The sequence below is a fragment of the Hydra vulgaris genome, chromosome 05 (genome assembly GCF_038396675.1).
Source record: "Hydra vulgaris chromosome 05, alternate assembly HydraT2T_AEP".
Classification (NCBI taxonomy): domain Eukaryota; kingdom Metazoa; phylum Cnidaria; class Hydrozoa; order Anthoathecata; family Hydridae; genus Hydra; species Hydra vulgaris.
Genome location: NC_088924.1, coordinates 9,349,814 through 9,362,500, shown reverse-complemented (window position 1 = coordinate 9,362,500; position 12,687 = coordinate 9,349,814). Strand labels below are relative to the sequence as shown.

The 12,687-nt window shown below is 27.5% G+C and overlaps 1 protein-coding gene across 1 annotated transcript in view; it reads left to right on the top strand.

Moving 5' to 3' along the window:
- LOC136071835 (major vault protein-like) overlaps positions 1–12,687 on the top strand; it is an 80,003-nt gene that overhangs the window by 37,890 nt on the left and 29,426 nt on the right. Inside the window, 3 exon segments of the mRNA XM_065797311.1 lie at positions 6,128–6,278; positions 6,581–6,647; positions 6,787–6,925. Of these exon segments, the coding sequence (XP_065653383.1) occupies positions 6,128–6,278; positions 6,581–6,647; positions 6,787–6,925 (357 nt within the window).

Below are 12,687 nucleotides of genomic sequence, written 5' to 3'. Positions count from 1 at the left end.
TTGCTGATTGCTTCTAGGATTAACTCTTACTTCCAATCTTTCTTGGAAACCATATATCAAATCAGTTGCAAAATTAGCATCTGCTAAGGTTGCATCTCTTTATCGAGCTCGTCACTTTCTAAATAAATCTCAAATTCGGCCTTGTATGGAATATTGTTGCCATATCTGGGGCGGATCTTCTAATAATGCCCTTTCTCTTTTAGACAAGGTGCAAAAACGTGTTGTAAACATAGTTGGACCTGCTCTTGCAGCCAACCTCCAACCATTATCACATCGTCGTAATGTTGCTTCTCTTTCTCTTTTCTACAAATACTATAATGGGCACTGCTCTAAAGAGCTAGCGTCTCTTGTGCCATCTACTATAATTCATTCTTGTGTTACTCGTCATTCAATTATGTGTCATCCTTTTTCTGTGACCGTTCCTAAGTGCTCCAAAAACGCTTATTCGTCTAGTTTTTTTCCTTGAACATCAGCTCTTTGGAATTCGCTTCCTTCATCTTGCTTTCCTGACTCATATAATTTGCAATCTTTTAAGTTGTCTGTCAATCGTTATTATGCTCTACAATCTTTATCTTTTCTCTTTCAGTAACTTCCAACTTTAATTAGTGGCTGCTTGCAGCCTTGTTGGAAGCAAAGATGTTTAAAAAAAATAATAAAAAAAAACTAAATTTAATCGACATATTTAAATATCTAGTAAATTATGTATAAAAGCAAAAAAATATATTTAAATACAAAAACTAATTTTTTTTTTTTTTTTTTTTTAATTTACAGATATACATTAAATATTTACTTAAATTTTGTATTTGTAAATTTAAAAAAAAATTTTTTTTTGTAATTATTGTAAATATTGTTAATAATTAATAATATTATAATATTATTTAATTATCTTTGTTTATGTTTTACGCAAATATAAAATATATAATACGCTTCATTGCATGTTTTATTTTTGATTTTTTTGTTGTTATTTTCGGTTTACTTTACCAGCTAACTTATTTTACCGAAATTATTAATAAATCTTTTAATATAAAAACGTTATTAACTTATTTTAAGTTATAATATTTATTAATATGCAAATTTTATTTGTAACTTTCCTAACTTAAGATAAACAGCAAAAATGTAAATAAAGATTTTTTGAATAACAAAAATAAATTAATGAAATAATTTATTAAACGTATTGAACAATTTTAACTGGAGAATAACTGATGTCAATTAAAAATTAAAAATATATTTTTTTTCAACTTTTGAATGAATGATCTTGCTTGTTAATGATGACACATTTTTCACATTAAAAATTGATCTTAATTCTTAATTCGTTAACTTAATTCATTTCCTTGTCGTGCGTACTAATTGCGTTTTTTACTTGTCTAGCGCAACACTTTAAATCTGAAACTGATTTAATTTTTTTTTTTACCATGATCTTAAGAACCTTTGGGAATTTTAAACCAAGTGGGAAACTGCGTTATATGCGGTGCCATCAGGCTGGCTAACACCCTGATATATACATGTATCAGGCCTTGTTACGAGATTTCGCTGCGTAGCGAAAATGCGTTACGCATTTCTTAGTAACTCAACTCAGCAAATATATTTTGCATCGTTAGAAGTTATATTGCGTCACTAGCGTCTTTTCAAGTACCGCATTGTAATTAAAGTTATTTTATTAACGCGTTAAAAATCATACAAACAGTTTGTTTTTTTCTCACTATAACAAAAGTTACAAATAAAATCTAAGTTCTTATTAAAAAAATCATTTTTATTGTTTTTTTCAAATATGAACTAAATTTTATTTTGAAAAAAATATTTTTTTCATGAAACGTAAAATATTTGTTTATTTTCTTATGATTTTATATTTGGTTTTTGGTTATTTTATTAACTGTTAATACATTTTTTCTTATTTAATTTGTGAACTCTTTTTAATAATGTTTTTAAACAATAAAGTTTTTTTTTGTTATTTATCAGTTACCGAAAACATATTCGTGATCATAATTTATTTTCATAAATTAAATGAACGTCATTAAAACTTTACGTTATTGAATTAACAATAAACAAAATATCTTATTAATAAAATATTTACATCAAAATAAATCGTACATTTTTTAAACTTATTATGACTAAAAATAATTTTTATATTTAAAAGGAATTTATATATTTAATTCTTTAAGATAAAACTTAAAACACTTTTTTTTTTAACTAATTTTTAATAACAAAAAAAAAATTATGAAACAAACTGTTTCTTTAACCAAAAAATCTATTATTTTACAATTGCGGTTAAATGCTTTTACTTACGACTTTATTTCTTCTGAATAAACGTCACGTTAACGGTAATCAAAAGATTATTTAAATATTCTAAAAGATATAAGTTTTTGCGTAGCGCAAAACTGCTGAACGCGTAGGCAAATCGCCTTTTCGCAAGCAAAATGCGAGCTGCGTAGCGCTTCTTAACAAGGCCTGATGTATACATATATATATAGATATATGTCTACTCTATTCTTTTTTTTTTTTAGTAAATCTAAAATTAACAGTGACTGTTTGCAGAGAATTTATAATATATATATGTATGTATATATATATATATATATATATATATATATATATATATATATATATATATATATATATATATATATATATATATATATATATATATATATATATATATATATATATATATATATATATATTATAAATTCTCTGCAAACAGTCACTGTTAATTTTAGATTTACTAAAAAAAAAAGAATAGAGTTATAGAGCAAGGAAACAGTTGACAGAAGGGATATCCAAAGGGTTGAGATGCGGGGAAATAAACTAGATAAATAAAAGTTTTTAGAGCATGCAAGGACAGATACAGTAAAAGAATGAGACTTTGCTGAATGTGACTAGTCAAGTGAGAATGAGTTTTAGTTAATGGAGCTAGAGGTGATAGCTCCTTAGAGCAGCAACCATTATAGTATTTGTAGAAAAGAGAAAGAGATGAAATTTTACGATTAAGCAGGTCCAACTACATTTACAATGCTTTTTTGGACTTTGTCTAGAAGAAAAAGAGCACCTTTAGAAGAGTCAGCCCAATTATGACAACAGTATTCCATACAGGGATGAATAAGAAAGATCTAGATGTAGAGAATGGAATCAGGAGTAAGAAAATGGCAAGCATTGTAAAGGAGGCAACCTTAGCAGATGCTAATTTGGCAATAGATTGTTTATATGGTTTCCATGAAAGGTCAGTAATGAACGTTAATCCAAGAAGACATAAAGAAGAGGATATTTTATATCAGATCATATTTATAGTATTATACCATATATTTGTAGTTTATATATATAATTTATATAAACCTTTATGTTACCTTTAAATAAGTCTAATCTAACTGCAACCTTTCCCTGTAGCCTTAACTGGTCAGGGTTTCAGAAATAAAAACAAGGCTTGAGTTAATTAAAAAAAATCTAATCAATAAAAGTTATAATTTATTTAACCCCCTCTCCCTGCCTAAATCTCCCTAAAGGGGGGTTGCATTAACAAAAAGTTGTATCTTTAGTACATTAGTTTGTAATAGCTATTTTTTTATATAACATATTATTTCTAATATTTAAATAAAACCTCATAATAATATTGTTTGGTAGAGTTTAAAATAGCGTAAGTTACTGTTATAATTTATAGCTTAAGTTATAATTTAAAGCTTAAGTTATAATTTAAAGCTTAAGTTCCAACTATATTGTAATGTGCAAGTTACATATAATACTACTACGATATTAATTTCAGTATTAGTTAAAGTGATAACACAATTATTACAATATTTAAACCACAAACAGTTGTAAAAAACTGTTTAATACCCCATTCATACTAACAATAAAACACAATTTATTTTAGTTTATTAAATTGTTATTGTAAAAAGCTATATATGACAACATCAAAATAATACTGTGAAGTTGTTTTGTCAATATAAAAAGTTTGTGTTAACATAAAACAGCTTCGTTACATTGTTTTATTGCTGTTTTATACAGTTTATAACATTAAAAACATAAAAACAGGTTTAAATTAAAACCAAGTAAATAGAATTATTCCAATTATTAAATTAGAATTGATGAAAAACATCGTTATAATACTTTAAACTTAATACTTTAGCAAAAACATGCAAAAGTAAAAAACATCTTTCGACCAAAAGAGTAAGACCCAATTAAAATAAAAAATGAGTAAACTCAAAAAAATACTAAACTTATTAGAAACTATGTTCTCTTTAATTTATTGCTTCTTGATCTATTAAAATTTAAGTATAATTAATTTTTTTATTTAAAAAGTTTCTAAGTTGATGTTTTTATTCAAGTTTTTTGCTTAAATTGTTTTGTAAAAAAATAATGCGAGAAAAAAAATTTGGTTTAATAAGTCAAATTAGATTTCCATACGTCTAAGTATATTGTTCAAGTTTTTTTTTTGAAAAAATGTTTTGAACAGAATAAGAATAACTTATTTTTTTAAATTCAAATTTTTTATAATTTAGTTTTTATTTCACTTGTTTAATGTTTTTAATAAAATATTTCTACATTTTAAACTACTTTCAAGAAACAAAAAATAATGACACCTTAACAAAAAAAAAAAATTATTAAAATGAATTTTAGAAGACTAAAATTCTCTTGTTCAAATAGATTTCTTTTTAAAATGAATTCCTAAAAACAACTTGCATATTTATAAAAATGTTTCTATGGCTATCTTTGAGCATGTTAAGTATATTTAGTTGTTGAGTAAGTTAGCTGTAGTAACTTAACTAGTTGTTTTGATTTCGTTTAGGTATATTTACTGTGATCAAGCTAATTTTAATTTTAAAATGTAAGAAGGTTATTATTGGTTTCCACGCAGCAATTTAAAGCACTTTGAGTTGAATGAAAATTCTTGCGCAAGATAGCAAATGATCATACTTCTATTTGAAAGTTAAATTTAGTGTAATGTTAAAATGAACTTCATGGATAACCGGTTATAAAAACTTGGATGTATTAACGTGAATGCATCAACTTGAATGCATCAACTTAAATGCATCAACTTGAATGCATCAACTTGAATGCGTCAACTTGAATGCGTCAACTTGAATGCGTCAACTTGAATGCGTCAACTTGAATGCGTCAACTTGAATGCGTCAACTTGAATGCGTCAACTTGAAAGCGTCAACTCGAATGCGTCAACTTGAATGCATCAACTTGAATGCATCAACTTGAATGCATCAACAAAAATGCATCAACTTGAATGCATCAACTAGAATGCATCAACAAAAATGCATCAACTTATAAACTTAATGCAGAAAAGAAAAAGTAATGAAACAAAGAAACAAATCATAAAAATCTTTTAAAATAAAAGAGTGCGATAAACCAGATTTGCAATCGTAATACACTTAATTCGAGCCCTGAAAAAAAGTGATTAATACATCAAAGATGAATGATGCAAGATGCAAAGAATGATGCAAAATGCATCAAACATGGTTGTTTAATTTTTTTTTTTTTTTTTTACCATGATTCTATACAATGCTAGTGCTAAATTTGATGAGGATTGGACATACAAACATATATTATATTTAAAGAACATATATTCTAAGAACATACACATATTTTTATATAACTAGATTTTAAAAAATAGTTTTGTAAGTTTAGCAAAAATGATAAAAAAGTAAAGAAGAAAAGATAAAAAGAAAGAATTGGATTATTAGAGTTAAAAGATTAAAATTATTTTAAAAAAAAGAATAATATTAAAGAAGTAAAACAAAACAAAAATTCAGTTTCTAAATTTTAAAATACTTGATGTATTCAACAAATGAATAAATAGAAAATCAAACAGCAAAAAATAAAAAGTAGACAATTGAGGGGTTAAAAAACCAAGAGCAATAGTGACTAATATTAAATAATAGAAGATTACTTATTCAAAATTTATGTTTTAACTTTATCTGTGTTACAATAAAAATTAATTACTAAACATAATCTGTGTTAAATTCTAAAGGATTTCTTAGAGTTTAATCTTTTATTGTTTATTTTTCATATTCATTATCCTCAATTTTTTTATTTTTTTTATTTTTTCGATTAAAATAGTTTATTTATTAATTTATTACTTGTTTTATATCATTTCTTTTGTTATATGATTTTGTTTGATTAATCTAAGGTGAGGAATGGTTGGTTAAGAAACCTGGTGCTTATTTACCTGGTGTATATGAAAGAGTTGTTAAACTTGAAAGCGGTTACACTCTTACACTAAACGATGCTCTTCATATGTGCGCTAGCATTAATCTTGTTGATGGATTACTCACACCTAGGTAGATTTTTTTTGTTTGTTCCTCACCTTTTAAAGAGTCTAAAATAATGTGTCTAAAACAAGCAATAATGCTTACTAAATCTTTATTAAAATCAATCTTCAATAAAACTCACATTTTCATACTAAATATAGAACTTGTTGAAATTATAATCATATATATTTTTTTTCAATATAATTGTTTATTAATTAATTTAATCCATCTAAATAGTTTTATTTTTATTATTTTTCTTTGTTATGCTGAATAAATTAGTTTTAGTGGTGTTTTCTTTTTTTTAACTAAAGAAAATCTTTGTTTTACTTAAGAGTTGCTGGAGAGGAATGGTTGGTAACATCAGAAGAAACACCTCTATATATTCCTGAAGTTGGAGAAGTAATTTTTTTATTTGGTTAATTCAAATAATTGAACTTTTGAACAACAAAAAGTTTTTGATATCATAAAAAAAATTATATCTTAACAATAAAGGCTTCATGTAATAAAGACTTTATTTTGTAGTTCTGAATTTACTTAGGATATTGTAAAGCAAATCTCACGTACAGTGCTATCTAAAGACCAATTTTGTGTTGTTTTAAACCCAGTTGAAAACGGAAAACAGTGTTTTGGTAAAAGACAGTTAAGGAAAGGACAGACTTCTTTTTTTCTTCAGCCAGGTATTTAACCTTAATTACTAGTATAATGTTATATACAATATATACAGCCCTCAGAATTAAAAAAAAATAAAGTCAAAAAATGCCACCATTAAACTATTTTTGTCAGCACAATGTTGACTCTGAATTTTTAACACTAAGGTTTTACAATAAAACAGAAACAAAGTTGGCAAAAAATCGCTAACAAAGTTGGCAAAAAATCGCTAACATTGTCAGCATTGCTTAATGTTAGACTAATTTCAAGGGCTATATATATATGTATATATATATATATATATATATATATATATATATATATATATATATATATATATATATATATATATATATATATATATATATATATATATATATATATATCAGGCTATATTATGAAATTTTATTGCATAACGAAAATGCTAGAAAAGGCTAAGAAATTTAACTTTGACACAGCTTTGATATTTACATTGTTAAAAGTTAAATTGTGTCATTAGTGTATTTTAAAGTACCGCATTGTAATTAAATTTAATTTTAAACCGCTTTAAAATCATTTAATGGATTGTCCATAAATTATGCAGTGCTAAATTTCATTAATAAACAAAACAAAATTTTGTGCTAAATTTCAGTGCTAAATTTCATTAATAAACAAAACAAATCATTAATAAACAAATCAAAAGTTTTCTCATAAGTTAAATAAAAAATCAAAATAGCAAATTTAGTTTAACAAGAATCACTGCGTAAAAGAGCTTTAGGGTGTCTACTTTATTTAAAAAAATTTTAAAATCATATGTGAAAAGAATTCTTTTAACAACAAAAACCCTTTTCAAAAATTGAAAAAAAAAAGTTTTTTATTTTTTTTCACATTTTAAATCTATAATGGAGAGACCAATGTTTTATGTAATGAATTAATTAACCAATGATAGAAAAAAAATTTCCTTTAATAAATATTACTATTTTACATTACTTTGAAGCTAAATTTTTTATTCTACGTTTTATTAATTATTTTACATTCCTTCAAAACTAAACTTAAGTTTTTAATTTTTATATATGGGCAATTCTTTAGCGGAAAATGAAAAAGTAGTCAAATTTTATTCTCTTTTTCTTCAACTTTTAGCAAATAAAAGGTCAGGTCAGGTTATCCTGCTACTGGTAACATGTAACCCAGTACAACCTTGCTTCATGTCCTGCTGCCTTGTAGGATACGCTTTTTGTGCATTTTTAATATATTGTTTCCAGTTTAGGATGTTGAACACTATATCTTTTTGACTCAATGCATATGTTTTGCTTGTGTCTCTGATTTTATGACTAGGCAAATCATTCTATTATCTCCTAATGAAGGTACAGCTCTAAAACTATTTAAGTTTTATGGTTCTGAGGCCGGCTGGTAGTCAGGTTTCCCGAACTCTGTGGTAATCCTCAAAAAGGCTGATTCCATCAACAGCTAAAAAATATCAGAGTACTAACTGTGCCATGTTGCATATGGATGGTGTCCCTCTTCTTACTTTTGGTGTGCATTGTTGAGGCCACATTTGGAGCCCTTCGTTATGGCTTAGGGTTTATTAATAGTAATGAGGCAATTGCTTGGACTATTAAATAGTGTACTGAGTAATATATATGCTTTGAGTCAAGTTCTTTTAAAAATTTAAAATGACTAAAGTACCAAAAACTATAAAACACAAAAAACCATCATTATCACCAAGTTCTCTAAACCTATCATTCACTAATATTTGTGGTCTTTCGAAGTAACTTTTCTTCTATTGAGTCTTATCTCTTTCAAAGTTCACCAGACCTACTTGCTCTTAGTGAGACTAATTTGAGTTTGGCAGTCTCATTTTGTGATCTCAGTGTTGATGGTTATCTTCCTTTAATTCGTAAAGACTCCAATAGTCACATGCTTGGTCTGGGCATTTACATTCATAAGAATTTGCCCAATTGTTGGGTAACTAGGTTTGAATCCACAGACCAATCTTTTATGCGCTTTCGTTTAGCACCACTTCACACTATCGCCTTTCTCTTTTTGATGTTATTTCTGATCATATTGACCAAGCCCTCTCTCTTTAACCATCAGCTAATATAGTTGTTGTTGATGACTTTAATGCTCACCACTCTAAATGGCTTGGCTCAAGTGTCAGTGATTCTGCAGGCATAAAAGCCCACAACTTTTGCCTTTCTCAATCTCTAACTCAAATAGCCAATTTTCTAACTTGCTTTCCAGACAACTCGAATCATTTACCTTCTCTACTCAATTTATATCTTGTTTCTGATCCTAGTCAGTGCTCAGTTTCTCTACATTCACCCTTAGGTGCTTCTGATCACAGTTTGATCTCTCTAAAACTATTTTCTCCTTTTTCTTCATCATCAGAATCCCCTTATTGTACCTCTTAAACTACCTTAAAGGTGACTGGGACTCTTTCTGTGATTTTCTTTGTGATTGCCCTTGGGTAGACCCCTTTCGTCTTTCTACTGACAAATGTGCTTCTAAATATAACTTTATAGATTCAGACTAGCATGGAATCTTTTATTCCCTCTTAATGACTCCAAGTCAAGCCTCACTCTTCTCCATGATTTTCCTTGCATTGTGCTGCTGCAATTTCCAATCGAAACCGTTACTTTCATATCTATCAACAAAACAATTTTCCAGAAAACAGACGTCTGTTTACTATTGTGAGAAACCATTGTAAAAAAGTTGTGTTCTACCTGATATAGCCGTCAAACAGGTTGATCCACTGCTTGACATTTGTATCACTTCAGCTTCTGTATCTAAAGAGATTTTCTGCTTAGACTTTTCTACAGCTTGTGGTCTAGACAACATTCCTGTTGTAGTCTTGCAGAAGTGTTCTCCAGAGCTTTCATCCACGCTTTCAAAACTATTTTACAAGTGCTTATCAGAATCTTGTTTTCCGGCATCTGTTATCCCTATTTTCAAAAATTCTGGAGAGCGATCTGACTCGTCTAACTAACGTCCCATTAGTCTTCTTCCTATCATAAGCAAAGTTTTTTAATCTTTAATTAACAAATCCTTAATCTCTCATCTTGAATCTAATAGTTTACTTTCTGATCATCAATATTTCGATCTTCTCGTTCTATTGGATTTTGATCTTCTCGTACTACAGCTGATTTGCTAACAGTAATAGCTAATAGGTTTTATTGTGCATGAGATAGAGGTGGAGAGGTTAAGGCCATTGCTCTTGAAATTTCTAAAGCTTTTGGTAAAGTTTGGCATGCTGGTCTTTTCCATAAGCTTTCTTCTTATGATATATCTGGTAACATCTTTAATATTATTGAGTCCTTCTTTTCCAATCATAGCATAAAAGTTGTCCTTGATGGAAAGCACTTATCTTCATATCCTGTAACTTCAGGGTTTCCTAAAGGCTTAATCCTTGGCCCTATATTCTTTTTTATTTACATTAACAATCTTCCAGATATTCTCACATCTAAGGTGGGATTGTTTGCTAATGATACTACCATTTATTCTTGTCGTGATAAGAAGCCAACACTCTCTGATTGCTTGGAGAGGGCATTTGAGCTTGAAAAGGATTTCACTTCTGCCACAGCATGGGGCTCACAGCGGCTGGTGAACTTCAATTCAGATAAAACCCAATTTTTTTCAGCCAACCGTTATTGCAATAATTTAGGTCTGTCTATATTTATGAACAGTGATGTACTTGATGAGTCATCTACCCTTCATCTTCTAAGATTAACTCTTACTTCTGATCTTTCTTAAACCGAAAATCAAAGCCATTGCAAAATTAGCATCTGCTAAAGTTGCATTTCTTTATTGTGTTTGACATCTTCTTACTCCAAATTTTTTATCTATTCTTTATCTCTATAAATCTCAAATCTGTCCTTGTATGGAATACTGTTGCCATATCTGGGGCGGATCTTCTAATGATGCTCTTTCTCTTTTAGACAAGGTGCAAAAAGGTATTGTAAAAATAGTTGGACCTGCTCTTGCAGCTAACCTCCAACCATTATCACATCGTTGTAACTTTGCTTCTCTTTCTCTTTTCTAAAAATACTTTAATGGACATTGCTCTAAAGAGCTAGCGTCTCTTGTGCCATCTACAAAATTCATTCTCATGTAACTCGTCATTTAATTAAGTCTCATCTTTTTTCTTTGACTGTTCCTAGGTGCTCCAAAAACTCTTATTTGTCTAGTTTTTTTCCTTGAACATCAGTTCTTTGAATTTGCTTCCTTGATTTTGCTTTCCTTATGTATATAATTTGCAATCTTTTTAGTTGTCTGTCAATCATTTTCTTGCTCTACAAACTTCATCTTTTCTCTTCCAGTAACTTCCAACTCCTATAGTGGTTGCTTGCAGCTTTGTTGGAAGCAAAGATGTAAAAAAAAAAGAAAAGAATATTGTTGTAGACACATGAAAGTTTGTTTAAAATATACCTTCAATACTAAAATTAATTTATTTAAGTCATTTTTATGCCTTTGAAAGGTACGGTTTTTCTCATTGTTGCATGATAAAAAAGTATTATTTTAAAATATTGTTTTAACCATAAATTTATTTGCATAATCTGAATTATTTTAGCGTGAAAATGGAGTTAGTATGTTCAAATTAATGTTGGTTAGATTTTATACTTTATAAGTGTATATATTTTAACAAAATATCAAAAGAACTATTGTGATTTTCATGTTACCTAAGCTAACAAATACTTGATAAAGTTTTGTTTCTTCTAAAATTTAGTTAAAAAACTTTTTTAATAATATATGCGAAAGATTATTAATTATGTTTATACATTATATTATGTTTTTACATTTAAAGTTTTGAATAATGATGCTTAGTTAAAGCACATTTTTATTTTAAATTTGTGTAACGTAAGTTAAAATAGATGCTTTTACTAAATTTCTGGTGCACTTTTGTTAAGTTTTTTGTTTACAAAATGAATTACATCATTAAGTAATTCTTGTTATGACGTGTTGGTATGATAGGGTTCTAACTGAAACTTTATAAATAAGAAGAATTTAAAATAATTTTTTTTTTTGTTTTAATGTTAATTAAAATTTATTTGCTCTTCTCCTAATATAAACAAATATCAGTTCTTAAAAATCAGATTCTTTCTTATTTTTGTTTTAGTAAAACAAATTGTTTTTAAATGCAATTATGGGTCATCCATAAAGCACGTCACCCTATATTTGTCAATTCTTATCCCCTTTCCTCCTGTCACAAACATTTTAAAAATTCAGCCTAATGGAAATAGGGCTATACGCATAAACATAAGGAGTGTAAGCAAAAACTTTGACAAAGATTTTCTTGTTTAAACAACTCGAATAAGTATTAGTAAAGTTGTAATACTAAAATAATTTTTTAAAGTTGCTTTTGCTCTTGGCTGAAAAATTGTTTTCGATTTGATAACTTTCATAAATGTTATGAAAAATCACTCAGGAAGAGTGACACCACTTTGAAAAAATTTTCTTTGTTAATTATTTCTAATGAATGAGTTCAATACTTTTGCAATTCTTTTATTACCTAACTCTAACTCTTAAAAATAGATATAAGAACTCGGTAACCTAAGTGATGTAACGTTAAATAAGTTAAATAAACAGTATCAAAAAAACCAGTTTATTTTCTTTAGCCGATCACCTCTAAAAAATTTTTATATAATTTTTTAAATTGGTATATAGTTCTCAACATCATGTTAATGTTTCTAATACAAACCGCTTTACTAATTCGCAGAATTCAGACCTAAAATTTGAAGCAATTTTTTTACCTTCTTTTCTGTGTAACGTAAGTTAAGTGGCATTTTCAGTAATAAGTTCGCCTTCTTTTGGGCTG